This window comes from Mesoplodon densirostris, chromosome 10 (assembly GCF_025265405.1).
Source record: "Mesoplodon densirostris isolate mMesDen1 chromosome 10, mMesDen1 primary haplotype, whole genome shotgun sequence".
NCBI lineage: Eukaryota > Metazoa > Chordata > Mammalia > Artiodactyla > Ziphiidae > Mesoplodon > Mesoplodon densirostris.
In genome coordinates, this window is record NC_082670.1 from 16,697,844 (window position 1) to 16,712,784 (window position 14,941).

The 14,941-nt window shown below is 49.0% G+C and overlaps 1 protein-coding gene across 2 annotated transcripts in view; it reads left to right on the forward strand.

Annotated features, from left to right (window-relative positions):
* Positions 1–338: 338 nt before the first annotated feature.
* E2F3 (E2F transcription factor 3) overlaps positions 339–14,941 on the forward strand; it is an 82,143-nt gene continuing 67,540 nt past the window's right edge. For both annotated transcript variants that reach the window (XM_060110295.1, XM_060110296.1), the window contains exon 1: positions 339–1,086. In XM_060110295.1, coding sequence (XP_059966278.1) covers positions 688–1,086 — 399 coding nt within the window. In that variant the 5' untranslated portion in view covers positions 339–687. The remainder of the gene's footprint in view (positions 1,087–14,941) is intronic.

Consider the following 14,941-nt stretch of genomic DNA (forward strand, 5'->3'; position numbering starts at 1 on the left):
CGGGGGCGGAGCCTGAACCAGGCGTGGTCTTCCGTGGGAGAGAAGGCGGACTTTACCCCCACCTCCTAAACCCCTACTCCCTCCCAGCCAATCAAGGAAGCATATGCAAATAGAGCCCCTGTCGCCCCGGCAACCATGATGCACGGCATCCAATGGAAACCGGCAAATTGCGACCCTGCTCCGTGATTGGGACGGAAGGAAGGAGACAGAGACCCAATGGGCTGTGGGAACGGTCCTCGGCGGGTTGAGGGGCGGGGATATGCAAATATGGTTTGAAAAGCCGGCGGGAAATCTGAGTTTCGCGGGAGGACCTTGGCGCGTAAACCGTATCCCTTCATTCATTGTCAGCAGCAGCTTCCTGGAGCCATTTTTCAGCTGCCGGCCGCAGCACCCGTGCTGCCGCCGCCGCCTCGCAATCCATTGCATCGGCCGCCCCCGACGCCTCCATCCCCCCTCGGGGCCCGATATCCGTGCGCCCGGGACCCTCCTCTCTCCAGAGCCCCGATTATTTTTGGCCCCCGGGGCCCGGGCGGTGCGGAAAAATAAAAAGAAAAGGGAGAGAAGGGGCTCGGAAGCGCCGGGCGGGGAGGAGAGAAGGAAAGACTTGGAAACTCCGACTGCAAATAATAAAGAAATTGAAAACAATACGTTAATATACCATAGCAATAAAAAGAGCAGGAGCGAGAGATGAGAAAGGGGATCCAGCCCGCCCTGGAGCAGTACCTGGTGACCGCCGGGGGTGGGGAGGGGGCGGCTGTCGTCGCCGCCGCCGCTGCAGCCTCCATGGACAAAAGGGCACTGCTAGCCAGCCCCGGCTTCCCCGCCGCCGCCACCGCCGCTGCTGCCGCCGCCCCGAGCGCGTACATCCAGATCCTCACCACGAACACTTCCACCACCTCCTGTTCCTCCTCCCTCCAAAGCGGCGCCGTCGCCGCCGGCCCCCTCCTCCCCAGTGCCCCCGGCGTGGAGCAGACCGCCGGCAGCCTCCTCTACACCACGCCGCACGGACCCTCCAGCAGAGCCGGGCTGCTGCAGCAGCCACCAGCGCTGGGACGCGGCGGCGGCGGCGGCGGCGGCGGCCCTCCGGTAATGCCCTCCCGTTCCCACCGTCCCCAGCCCGGGCGGGAGGTGGGCTCGCACCGTGCGGGGTGGTGGGCGCGCTGCGGGCCGCCCTGGGAGAGCGCGGGGCCGAGCGTCGTGGGCCTCGGCGGCTGCCCCTCCAACGAGAGTTTATTGTTAGACTTGTGTGTTCCCCCGAACCCCCGAAGGGTCTGGGGAGCTCCGCCAGGCAAGCGGGGCAGCGGGGATCGCCATGGCGCGAACCACATCAAACACTCCGAAACTTTTCGCGGCCCCCCCCTTCCTTTCCTGCACTTTTCCCTACCCCCACTCTCCCCTCCCCTCCAACTCGAAGCTTCCTCTTTCTCGGGCGTAGGAAGGGGTCACGCCCCGGATGGAGAAGGGGGTGGGGGAGGGAGTAGTGAACTGGGGAGTGGGAGACTCCAGGGGGGTGGAAACCGGGGGGCCCTGGGGGTGATGGCCGCCCGCCGGCCTCGGAGGCCTGTTGGCAGCCGGGGGTCCCTAAGGCGTGCTCGGAGTGCAGGGGCTCTGCCAGGCTGCGCTTGACACATTTTGGGATCTGTAACTCCCGGCAACAAAGGGGCTGGGGGAAGCCGAGGGGGGAGGTGGAGCTGGAAGCCGGCTGCAGGCCGAGGCGTGGGCCGTCTGGGGGTGTGGGGCTAGCGGGCGGGCACTCCGGCCTGGGTGCATCCCGTTGGTGGCAGCGGCGGCGCCCGCGTGGCCCGAGCGCCCGGGCCTGCCTCGCCGGGCCCCGGGCCTGCCCTTGACCCGCCTCTCCCCTTGCCCCTTCCTTCCCCGCCCTGTCCCCCTCTCCGCCCTCCGGCGACGGAGGGCGGGGGCAGCCGTGTTCCCGTCCCGCCGCCTGGGTCTGTCCCTCTCCCCGGGACCCGCCGGTGACGTTTCGCACACGTGCGCGGAGGACGCGCCTGTGACTGGGGAGGAGGCGGCGGCGGGAGGGGGCGCTGGAGGGGGAGAGGGGGCACCCACTTCCTCCTGCTCGCCGGCTCCCTGGCCTGGGACGGTCCCGGCGCCCTCGCACCCGCCCCCGGAGCGGCCACCCTCCCTCTCCTCTCCCCAACCCCCTCCACGGGCGCCCGCCCTCGCCCGGCGCCGCCGGTCCGTTCGGCCCTCCGGGCCCCCTCTCCAGCCGGCCCCCCCCACCTCCCCCCGGAGCCAGGCTGGTTTCGGAAATGCCCTTACAGCAGCAGGTTAGTGACCGGGACGGCTCGGGGGCCGCCGCCGCCGCGGGGGCACCGGATTCTGTTGGGGGTTGGAGCCGTGAGGGTAGGCGGTTGAGCGGGGTTTTGGAGTGGGAACGGGGGGTTGGGTGCTCGAGGGAAATGAGTAAGCAAGAAAAATCTAACTAAGTAAATGCCCGGCCTCCGGTTCTAGGAACCTCCGGGCAGGAGTGTCCGCCCCAGGGGGTGGGTATGGTGTTTACGTGTGTGTTTTTCTAGGGGGCCGAGGGATGGGCGATCGAAAACCGGAGGGGGGGCTTCTCGCCAATGGCCGAGTTGAGCTCTGCTTTCTATCTTCCTTCCCTTGTGCTGGAGGGGGAGGGGGGCGGGTCAGAGGGTAGGGTGTCTGTAGGATTCCCAGGCCACCCGCCACCCCCTCCCTTTGTCCCTGTAATTTATAAAGCGCCTTTGAGAGATGATTTAGGTCAGTATGCGGCTTCTCTTTTTGTTGATACTAGAAAGAAGTGTGGCCCGGAGGTCTTCCTCCTTTCTCCTTTTCTCTCCTTCATTCCCTTCCTCCATGCCTCCTGTCTTCACCCTCGTGGTGAGGCTCGGCCCCCACGAGGCTAGAAACGAACCAAACCCAGTTAGATAAATGGTTGGCTGATAATATCAGTCGTTGACCTCACCTTGTCTCTGTTCCGAATGCGCTGAATTTTTGAAGAATCAAGATTTTGCAGAGGTCTTTAAGAGAGTCGGCACCCAGGCAACACTTTGGGGGATGAGATGGGTTTTGGAATAATGAAAAATTTTAATTCATGACTCTCCCCAATTTCTATTCGAGTTGGATCTTAACTGCTTTGCAGCCCCAGAGATACTTGCTAGGGATGTGTGATACCGTCTCAGTCAAAGAAGCTCATGGTGTTTTAGTGACTAGGGTCTGCCAGCAGGGGGGAAAGAGTACAGTACCTGCTTACACATAACAGTATCCAGTGTGCCGGATTCTCAGACACGAGAATATGCCACGCTTTTATTAGCATTAAATACTATTACTGACTTGACCTAAACGTGCTTGGATATATTTTAAGCATATTTGCCCCCTACAGGGTTCTGTCACTATATCATAAACCTAATCTGAAACAACCAGCTATTGACATCTGGGACTTGATTCAGATTTATGGGAGGGTAGTTTTGACAATGGGAAATTGTGAGACGACCAGTTTGCTTTTTTTTTTTTTCCTTTTGAATTTTAGTCCACCTGGGCCAGGTCTCTGAAACTGTCTAGCCAAACTTCTATGTAATTCATTGTATTTAAGTATTTAAAGTACAAAAAATTACCCTCACCACCTTCCAAGCTACTTCAAAACTTTATGCTCCTTGCCATGAGATTATTATTCCAAAATCATGAGCACTGTATATAAAGTTTGGTTTCTTTTTTTTTCATATCAAAATTATATTAGACTTCCACTGAAGTTTTGAACTTTTATTGATATTCTTTCCCTAAGCAGGAGGGACAGCATGGGGATAGCTAAGTGACTGGCTGAGCAAAGAGATCATTTAAACACTTGCCGTCCAAGAAGAGGTTGAGAACTCCTGTTCAAGTGGCCACAATTACAGACCCACCTGGTTCTGATTCCATGTTCTGTCTCTAGAACAACCAGGAGCGTATTCTTCACCTTTTTTTTAACGTGGAAAAAAAATATATATATATACATATGTATCTCAGTACTACCTTACTAGCTGTAATTGCCTCTGTCATTTACAAGTCGTTGGATCTTAGGCAAATAACTTAAACTCTCACAACACAGTTTCCTCTTCTGTAAAATAGGGACAATAACAGTACGAACTTGAAAGTTCTATTTAAGGGTTAAATATGATAATGCATGTAAAACACTTAGCACAGTGCCAGGTAAATAGTAGATGCCCAATAAAATGAATATTCAGAAATTTATATTTTTTTGGAACTTAGAGAAATAATGTAAGACCATGTGCACACTGCCCCTTTGTTGACATATATGAGTAAAATGGTTAAAAGTTTTTTAAAATGTTACGTAATTAACTATTTATACCTAGTTAACTTGAGTTTTTAAGTCCATAAATCATGGCTCTCCTAAGAATGGATAAAATAGGGACACGTCAGTACCACAGGCCTATGTTAGAGATGGTGGTGATGAACTGCCCCAGCATGAGCTTATGCCTTGAGTTGTGACAAATTTAGATCAACTCATCCTCACTTTTTTGCCTCGCTCCTCCCTTGACTGCATGGACCGGCCATCTTTTGCGTGCAGCCCATGCTTATTGGCTTTTGTAGAACTGAACTCTTAATCATCACCATGTCAGAGACGTGCACTAGATAAATTCAGTTCTAGATGGTGAGCTGTTGGACATGGAAGGAGTCTAGAGAAACCAGAGTCACAAGTGCTATATATTTTCTGGAACTGAAAGGGGCTTCATCATTTTCTGCCTCTGCTAAAAAGAAGCTGAAATGATTTCATTCCGCTTCCAGAAAGTTTGGGATCTATTAATGCAAGAGACAATGGCCTGTCACATCTGATTTAATTTAATCCAGTCATAGCATCCCACTGATTAGACTTTGGGAAGGCACCCACAATGCTTGAAATTTCCCTGTAAGAATGGAGAAACCATAGGTGCTACATCTGAGTCTCTTTCTTTCCTGTATAAATATAAAAGAAGAAAAATGCTGGGTTCCTGTGGTTCTGTAGTCAATAATCTTGCTTCTGCTGAGATAGATGGTTGGTGCCAAGTTTAAGCTAGGAGAGAATTTTTAGTCACTACATACCCCAAAATGGAAGTTTTAATATAATGCAGTGCCCAGACTCAGGCAGTACAAATAGCTCCACTATAATCAGTAGCCAGGGCACCACTCTAATCATCCTCTGAAACAAAGCACCCTTAAACGTGGCTCTGTGAGCTAAGGAACCCAAGCTTGTGAACAGGAAAGGATTTTTTTTGTTGTCGTTTTTCTGTAAATCGTCACCTTATGTAATACTTGGAAGAGTAGATTCTGAGATTAATGTTGTGCTGTGTAAAGCTAACATGAAAACAGAAAATAATACTCTAAGCTTAGACATGAATAGATAATAGCACCTGGAGATTGAAAGGTTGTAGGGAAAAGTGGCTTTTATTCTCATTTCTCATAGGTATAATCCATAGTGGTCTTTTATTGCCATCCCCAAAGACACACCATCCATACCTTTAGCCTTTTTCCAAAGGACCTGGACCCACTTGGCAAGGCTTCAGATATTCATAGTTGATTTTTCTGGCTGGTTTTCTAATTTAACATGACTTAACATATATTCCATTTGTATGTCTAGTTTACATCCACTTTCCCAGGCTGACTGACTCCAATTCCTTTTTAATCACCTACTTTCTACTAACATTTTAAACTAGGAAGAGTGAAAAATCAGCCACCGCCTGTGCTCATTAAATCACATCCCTCCTAGATGCCCATGAAACCACCCCAAATAGTGCAAGGCAAAGAAGGTAGATTGCAATTCTTATCAGATGCTCTGTTTCATTTTGGTTTTTAAAGAGGAACTTCCCTGAATTCTTTGAGGTACTAAGCATGTGGTTTAATGCATATTTTTCATGCTTGTTAGCAGCTTAAAAGTGTTTCGGGGACGGTATTTACAATTGCTAAGAAGCATATTTTCTACTAATCATTTTTCATGGGACTAACAAGGGAAGCTAACTGGGAAAGCAGTAAGTATAGGAAACCACTAATGGTATCTCCTTCCTCCTACCCTGACCTTCTCTTTGGCTTCCAAGAGTGGCTTGGAAAATGTATCTTACACAAGGAAAAGTTATACAACAGAAGGGACAAAAAAGACAACAACTGGGACGGGGATAAGGAATCCTGGAGGGCAGGAGTAGGGTTAATATAGAGGGATAATACATAGAGCTTTGGGGCCAGTAAGAAGGAAATCGGTTTATTTTCTGTTGTCGCTTTTGCTTCAAACGCTCTCCTCCCAAAGCAATGCGTTTTTAGAACTCAAAGAATGTGTAAGTTACAAGGACGCATTCTCAGTCCGCCTCCAACCTTAACTGGGGGTCAGTCTTGTTGCTGTGGCGGCCACAATCATCTACAATATAACTTTGAAGGGGGAGAGGTGAAGCCCACTGGTTGTCAGGTTGCAACCACAAAGCCTGGGCCCCTTGCTTTGCTGGAGAACCTGGGTGAAACAGACCCCTGCTTAGCGTTGTAAACTAAGGCTGGGGTTTATGTCAGCGGAGGTTGATAGCAGTGAGAATGGACAGCTGATGGAATAGAGAGCAGATAGGAGGAAGTAAGAAAAATAAAAGTAATTGACTTTAGTCTGCTTTCTATTACTGTAGCCCAACCGTCTGGGGCTATTTCTAGTGTCCAGACAACATTCTTATAACTAATTCTTCTAATTAGCATAGGCAATAATTGATATTCCCAACGGTCTTTGAATCCTAACATGTGAGAGCTGTAAAGCAAGAGTCATCATCTGACCCAATCCCTTTCATTTTGCAGGGGAGGAAATTAAGACCCAGTGCAGTTGTTACTTACCCAAGGTCACAAGCTAACTAGTGGCAAAGCCAGAACTGAAACTGGAGACTGGCATTCTTAGAAGCAGCCCCATTTGCCAAGAGAAAGTTAACAACTAAGTCTCATGTGCCCTATATGGGAAAATTGGGATGTGTAGAATACATTTAAGATTGCCTTCAGGAATGGTTACATTTTAAAAATAGACACATACAGAAGTGTCCTTTGAACAGTTGGCTTTAGAGTAACACCTCATTCTCAAAGGTACAAAGTAAGCCACGCTCCTTTAGATGTTCAATGAAAGGGAATTTTCAAACATGGAAGGAATGACTGACTCTTATAGAAACATGATAGTAGCCTTTTTAAAGCTTTATTTGTTATTTGCAAATTTTTGTGGACATGACACTTCCAGTGCTCAAACGGTGAAACATACTTCACTGAGACTAGGACCTGAGAGGATTTTTGAAAGGATGTTTGCCGCTCTCTTCAGAAGGGCACAGTACAGCTCTGGTGTTGGAGGTTTGTCCTGGGCCGTCCACATCCTGGGTGACTGTTGTGGTTTTCAGAGGTCCTGGGGCCCTTGCCCAGTGACATTAGACCAGGTGCCCTTCCTTAGGAAGATTGCTGGTTTAACAAAGTTTAACTCTTTCAGGGGAAGAAGTCCTCATCCCCTAAAAACCGGAACTAATTTCCTTAAAACGTCTTCTTTTACTTGTGGAATGGAGAAAGCTTAAAAATAGAATCACTTCAAGCCCTGAAGCCTAAAAGTGAAACATAATCCAATGTCGCTGTAGTTCACCAACGCGTTAGGGGCGGGGATATATGGCTTGTCTATAAACCACAAACCAGAAAGGTGCCGTGTGTAGGTGCGGCCTTAGATCAGGGAGCAACTGCTGGTGAGACCTGTAGTTATCAGTGAAGCTGATCCCCCTGGAGGACCTTATGGCGGATGGAGTCCATCTCCGGGAGCAGATGAACTGAACGCCCCTGGGCCTCCCAGCCAGCTCCTGCCTGGCTCCCCAGGAGACCCTGCTGGCTCCTCCGGCACGCGCCTGACTGCCGAGAAGGGCTCCTCCAAGCTCTGGTCTTCAGGATCCTGAAAGTTGCAGCTCTGGACACTGGGGGTCACAGGAGGTCAGCTCAGAGCCTATAGATTTCACCCCTCCCTTGCCCTTTTTCCACGTCTGATGCTCTGAGGCTCCAGAAGTATATAACCAGAGCAGCAGCCCTGTGACCCATCCCTTCTGAGCCTTTCTGGTCCTGGCAGCCCTTTGGAGAGGTGAAGGCTTATATGGATGGACCTAACCCACACCCTCCACCTAAAAGGCAGACTGAGGGGCAGCCAAGTATAAGAGTCAGACGATGGAGCCTGAAGCCAGAGTGCCAGGGTTCTTATTCTGTGTGACTTTGGGCAACTCTGCTTAACCTATGCGTCTTAATTTCCTCACCTGTAAAATGGGGAAATCATAGTAGCTACCTCATGGGGATCGGGACGGTTAAATGATTTCATATCTGTAAGGTGCCTAGGCCGGGGCCTGACCCACGGGAAGGATTCAGTGGATACGCGGTGGAATTGCCCCTTTCTTCCATGGCTGTCTCTTGGGCCCACCCTTTGGTGGTTTAGTTTCTGAACCAGCCCTTGTGTTCATCCAGACCCAGGTTACACCTCTTAAAACGGCGGTGATGAGGAGGAGGGCTGAACCACAGGGTGGTTTTCTCCCAACATACTCTTTAGGATCTTTGTATCTCTTCATAAGCTGTGCATGGACTTGGGAGAAAGAGCAGAAAGAAAAGCGTCTTATTATAATAGTCCTTTTGGTAGTGATCGTGTCATGATGAAGATCTTTATTTCTGTGATGATCTGTGTTAATAAAGCAGCACTCTTAACATGATTTCACTTCTGTACAGTCAACTAGGGCTTAAGACTGAATGGTGAGGATCAGGGTGTCTGAGGTGTGGGGGGCCCTGCAGGATTGGAGGCGCCAGCCACTCCGTGTGCAGAGGGGAGCTGCCTCCGGGCCTCCCTGGCCCCTTCTCTTCTCCCTCTTGCAGTGCCTAGCTGTTCGGTGTATTATGCCTGTCCCTCCCCCTGAGCCCTCACCTCTCCCTCTGCCTGGCTTTTAGAAGGAGGCCAGAATCCCAGCCTTCACGGGCTGCTTCCGTGACTTATCCAATTAATTACAACCCTTTCCCTAGCGTTTGAGGTCCAGTGAAATCTCGCCCTTCCCGTTCTGCTTCCCATTCCTCCCCACTGGGATCCTGGCACACGGCACGGTGGCTGCTGCTTTCCCTCCGGGGCATTTATTTGCTTGTTCCTCTCGCTGTGGTCCTTCCCACCGGCCTATCAAGGACAACTCCCTGCACAGAGCCTTCCCTGATTCCCCAGGCCTTGGCTCCCTCCCTTCCCTCAAGTTACTGCTTCCTTCCCGTAGCACATCTTAGTCCACCTTATATCCTCATCAGTGGTGCCCTTGACTTACTCTTCGTCCAAACCCACAAGCTTCAGGAAACCAGTCTGTGGTTTTCTCATCGTGTCGTCCTTGCAATGCCTTCTCCGTTGTGGACGCTCAAATATTTGACGAGGCATTGTCATTAGGCACCCACAGTGTGCTTGGCACCCCAGTCTTCCTGTTGAGGATGCAAAAGAAGTATGAAGTGTGAGCCACCCACTCTTGAGTTTTATAGTCTGTTTGGAGAGACAGGCTTTAAACACAAGTTGAGTCGCAAGCAAGACTAAACAGGAGTCAAACAAGACTCATCTTGTCCTCGGTTGTACAGTATCGACAGGATGTGCCAGCTGGACCATGGGAATGGGCAGGCCATGGCTCCCATGGTCACCGACCTTAGAGCGCGTTTGGGTGTATATTTGAATCATCTTGGCACTTTCGAGAAATACCCCCATCTAGACCTGAGTATGTTTTGAAAGTGCCCCAGGTCATTTTAACGTGCACTCAATTGGAACTGCTGGACTAGGTGGACGGGGAAGGTTTGGGAGGCTGTTCATGGCTGGCGGAACATCACGAGGCCAAGGTAGGAAGGCAGGAGTTAGGCTAGCATAAGGAGACCAGTTGGACTGGTGTCAATATGGGGGAATAATGGGACCTAACACTGGATATATTGGTAAAGTTGGTCTGGAATAGAGATTGCCTTCCTACAAGGGCCGGGCAGGGAAATAACTGGGGGGTATGGAAAGGTGGGGATAAGTGGTATGGGGGTTGGGCTTGAACAAGGAAGAAATGCCCTGTCAGAAGGCAGCCGAGGAGGGACCCCGCCCCAGGTGATGGCTTCCAGAGAGGAAAGCAGGTCCCATTTGTTGCCAGGTCTTCAATTTTCTTAAAATGCCAGAAATCTACCATCTTTAAAATGCAGGCTCAATTAAAAAGGAAAATGTGCAAGCCAAACAAAATAGGTCTCTGGGCCAGATTTGGCTTCAGGGCTGCCACTCAGCAGTCTCTGGTCTATGGGATAATAATAGCTAATGTTTATCAAGTGCCCATGCGCATGAAGGGCACTAAAGTAAGTGTTTTATGCGCATTAACACATTATCCACATAACCTATGAGGTGGGTATTATTACCATGCTTGTCCTGCACAGGAAGAAGCAGACAATGAGCGCTTCAGAGGCTGGTTCAGGGCTCCACTGATGAGAGAGGCAAGTGAAATTGAACCCAAGGAGCCTGGCTCCAAAGTCTGCAGACCCGAGAAACCTGGGCCAGGTGCACTGGTACCCCCTGCCGACCCTTGTACCAGCTTCTGGACTTCCAGGTCATTGCCAAGGCAAACCATCCAAAGACGAGTGACCCAAAACCCAAAGGAGGTGAAACAAAAAGCACTCCCAAGGGGCTGAGAACTTAGGGGGTCCAAGCAAGCACTGTTGCCTGGCACCAACATCACTGGGAACCAGGGTGATAGGCTGGACACCCGGCCCTCAAGGGGTTTACTTTACCCTATAGCAGGAAGACTTTCCATTCTGTCGGGTCTGGGCCTGCTTGGAACAGGTTACCAACTGGACAGAAAGGCAGAAATTGCCCTGGGAAGAAAAGTAGGGCATACCATTTAGAGCATGGGTGCTACAGAGTTGATGAGTCTGGAAGCAGGACAGCAACTGTGATGGTGTGAAAGGCAAGATGGAAGTGAGAGGCAGGCTAAGGGAGAAAAGAAATACAAGACCTTGACTCCCAAGATGGTTAGCTCCTGGGGCTGAAAGAATGGACACGGCTGAGCTTTTCCTCCATCGGGGTTTGCATCCTGTGGAGGGAATGGCGGGTTTGTAATGAGCTGGCTCTGAGGGATGCCGTGGGCCACCCAGCTTTCTAAGAGTCTGGGACCCAGCCCTGGGAATGTGGTTTTGGCACAGAGGTTAAAGGAGAGGGCTTGATGAACAGCAGCCAGCCAAGACTGGCCTCCTTAGCTTAAAACAACAAAGAACTAACGTGGTGCTACTGAAACCTTTCATCATTTTCACTTCTCCTTCTATAATATGAAAACGAGACAGATTCATCAGGTTGATTTGGGGGATCAATACTGTCAGGGCTCCCAGAGACGAGCCATCAGATGTTATTTATGACGTACTTTCCCAGGTCTGGGCCTGGCTCCTAGCTGCTCTGAGAAAGCAAAGAGCCAGCTGGAGAGTGCTGTGCATAAAGAAAGGTCACATAATTATGTCTCGAACTAAGATGGCTTTTTTGACCGTTATTTCCTGTGCTCTCTGATTTTGCAGATTAAAAAAATATATATCTTGGATATATTTTCTTAAGCCCTAGCATATTAAAGTTTAAAAATGAAAGAGCCATGTAAATTCTAAGTATCTTTATCATTGATTTTTAAATATGTAACTTGTATTTAAGCCTATTTGCAGTAACCCTTCAATTGACCAATTTTGTTGCTCTGTTTGGTAGCAAAAGACTTGTGATGATCACACTAAGAATGTGGTAAAGTTTTCAACCTTTTCTGTTACTGTTTTCCTTGCTAGCATCTCAGACACTGTAATCCTGGGACTAGTCTTTAGGAGGGAGGTTTTCAGCTCTGGGGACCCATGGCACGGTCGTGGGGTACGGAAGGCGCCTAGGGCTTGACATCTGGCTCCAGAAACGTGCTCTGTCGCTTAGCCGCGTGTGACCTTTCACAAATTCTATGAGCTGTAGTTGCCTAAAATAGTGCTCCTGTCCCCTTCAGTGGTTGGAAGGATTAAATGAGATAAGTTTATAGGAAGTGTACTGTGTGTTCCTAACTTAGTGTGTTCACCCCACTGCCCCTCCTCCATGGTTAGTGAATTCTCAGCATTTTTACCCATCTGAGGGAAAACAAAGTACAGGACACTTACTGAACACCCACTCTGAGCTGAATCGGTTCCCAGTATTCTGGGTGTTTCAGTGACTAAGGTGTTCTTCTGGCCCTCAAGGAGTTCATCAGGAGATAGGGCAGATGAAGCAAGTTCTCCAGTGTTTCCAGTTCTCCAGATGTCTTCATCTCCAGATGAAGACAAGATAAAAGACAGTGAAGGCTGTAAGAGAATATCGATGAAGTTTCTTAGGCATCCAACCTGGGGCGGGGGTGGGAGGGGTGGGACAGAGAAGGCTTTGAAATTGGAGCAGGGTGTCAGCACCATTGATATTTTGGCCAGATACCTCTTTGTGGGGGGAGGCTGTCCTGTGCCCTGTTGGCTACTCACTAGTGAGTAGTGAGGACTCCTCAGCAGATGCCAGTAGCACCCTCCAGTTATGACAATCAGAATTGTCTCTGGACACAGAGACATTGGACACATCTGTCCAATGTCCCCCGAGTGCAAAATCGGCCCACATGTCTCCCCCGCCCCCTTCCCTGCCCTGTTGATGAACCACTGAACTAGCCCTTTACTGGGCATGCCTAACCCCCGCATGGAACCCCAGCGCTGTGATTCACTGTCCCACTCTTGAGAGATGATACAGAGAAAACGTGCTCTGTGTAGCCAGCCGAAGCCCTGCCTGTTTTACGATCAGGCGTACTAGGAATGGGCCACTTGAAGCCTCTCCGTAACTTGGAGAAGAAAGGATCAAAGTCTGCAGTTCAGAGAAGGCCAAAGAAGTTTTGCATTTATCATTTACTCAACTGGGTAATTAAGAGACACCTTCTGCTTGGGACCAGCTTCTCCATAGATAGTTAGATGGTTTGGGAGCGTCACTTCCTTTCTAACCTGTTTCCTCACCTGTTAAATGAGGAGAGTCAAGGTTCTCATCTCATAGGTTGTTGTGAAAACTGAACGCCCCGATGCATGTAAAGTGCTGGCTCTAGCTCCAGCCACATACTAAACACTCCGAGGTGTTTGTTAGCATCATGTATATTATTACTGCTGTTGTTGTTGTTGCCATCGTTAGCAAGTCGAGCTTCCCTTTCAGGGCAATTCAGCTGTTAAAAGCCATTCCCTTTGTTGCTGGTGTTTCCACAGCCACTTCCCTTGCTCCTCTATCCCCACACTGGCCCCAGTTTCCAGCACGGGGCATTACTGATTCATTTGACTTACTTAGCAGTTATGTGTATAGGGCACCTAGTATCTGCCAGCCCCTGTCCTAAGTGCTGGGGATGCAGCAGGGTCGACACAGACAAAATCGCCTGCCTCGTGTGGCTTGGATCATGAGTGATGCAGATATGGCCGTGTAACAAACAACCCCCTCCCACCACCCCCCTTCCTGTCTTTGATGGATCCTGTTCTGTTTTTTTCACAATAGTGGTTCTTAAATGTGCAGTCCGGGACCAGCAACAGCACCTGGGAGCTTTTTAGAAATGCAAATTTGGGGTTCACACTCGAAACCCACTGAGTCAGAAATTCTGGGTGTGACCAGCAGCTTGGGGTTTGACAGGCCCCCCCGAGGTCTTTCCGATGCCCAAGTTTGAGAGGCACAGTTTGCGAAAAGATACCTCTCAACAAGAAAGGACTAGGGGAAGCCAAGGCCTGGATTGGGCTGTCGTGTTACGCGACAAAGAGGGTGTTGCCCGTACGGTGCATTTCCAAAAACAGCAGCGCTTCAAAAGATCTTAGGTGTATCAAGACAGTTCAAAACTGGCAGTGCCCTTTGGTCTCTTCTGGGCCTGGCATCCCTTTTTGAAATGGGAGGACTCTGGGAGGATCCTGTGAGCCACAGCACAGAACTCAGTAACAGACATTCTTAGCCTTCTTTGGGCTTTTCAGCATCATCCCGTGAACAGGAAAACTGCTTCCCTCCCTTTTCTCCAGAGGCTTTTGATGTGTTTGTTTGACAATTATGTTCCTCCTTTTAATTCCTTCTCATTTAATCGTCCTCTTAGCTAGCACCAGTAAAAATCCTTATATCTATAACCGAATTGCCAGCCAGATGTACCAGGCTTCTCTGGAAATGAAATGGTTGCTCTCCTTACATGTCTGGTAATTTGGGTATTTAAAGATATCGTGAAGAGTAAATGAAATGAGAGACCCTGGGCCAGTGTCCAGCCTGGAGCTGGGCACAAAGTGTCCGGCCACTTGATAAATTCCCGCCCCTGTTCCCAACTCATTATGAAAACCAGTAAAGGCAATAAGTAGATACCACAGTTCTTTATGTGAAAAGCTTTCGACTACCCACAGTTTGAATGGGTATGAATAATCGTCATATAAATTATAACCAAAATCATGGAATCAGAAGTTCTGATCAGTTAAAACTTAAATATATATGTAATTAAATAAACTTAGAAACCTAAAAGAAATAGATGTTACCTGATTTTTTTTTCATGAAGATGGATTTTTTTTAAAAGCCCTAATCAGGTTGACAGAAATTCTCTACTTCTGCACTTGCCCAAGATTCTGCTCATACATCTAAATTGATAGATTTTTTTTTAACTCTACAAAATATTTTATTGCTTGGATGTGCGAGATAAATTTAGGAGGCAGAAGAATAAATACTGGCTTTCAAATTTCTTTGCTAGTGATACACAGAATACAAAAGGAATAGTTTCACAAGTTACAATCAGTTCAGTTTGGGATACATTGTTTCAGTATGAGTCTGAAACATCAAGAAGAGTCCTAGATATAGAATTAAGTTGATTTTTTTCATACAAAAATATCTAGCACAATATATTGATGAATCAATATAATGCCAATTTATAATAACACCAAGTTCTCATTATATGTGGGTCATTTCCTGAGCACTCTGAACTGTTACGTT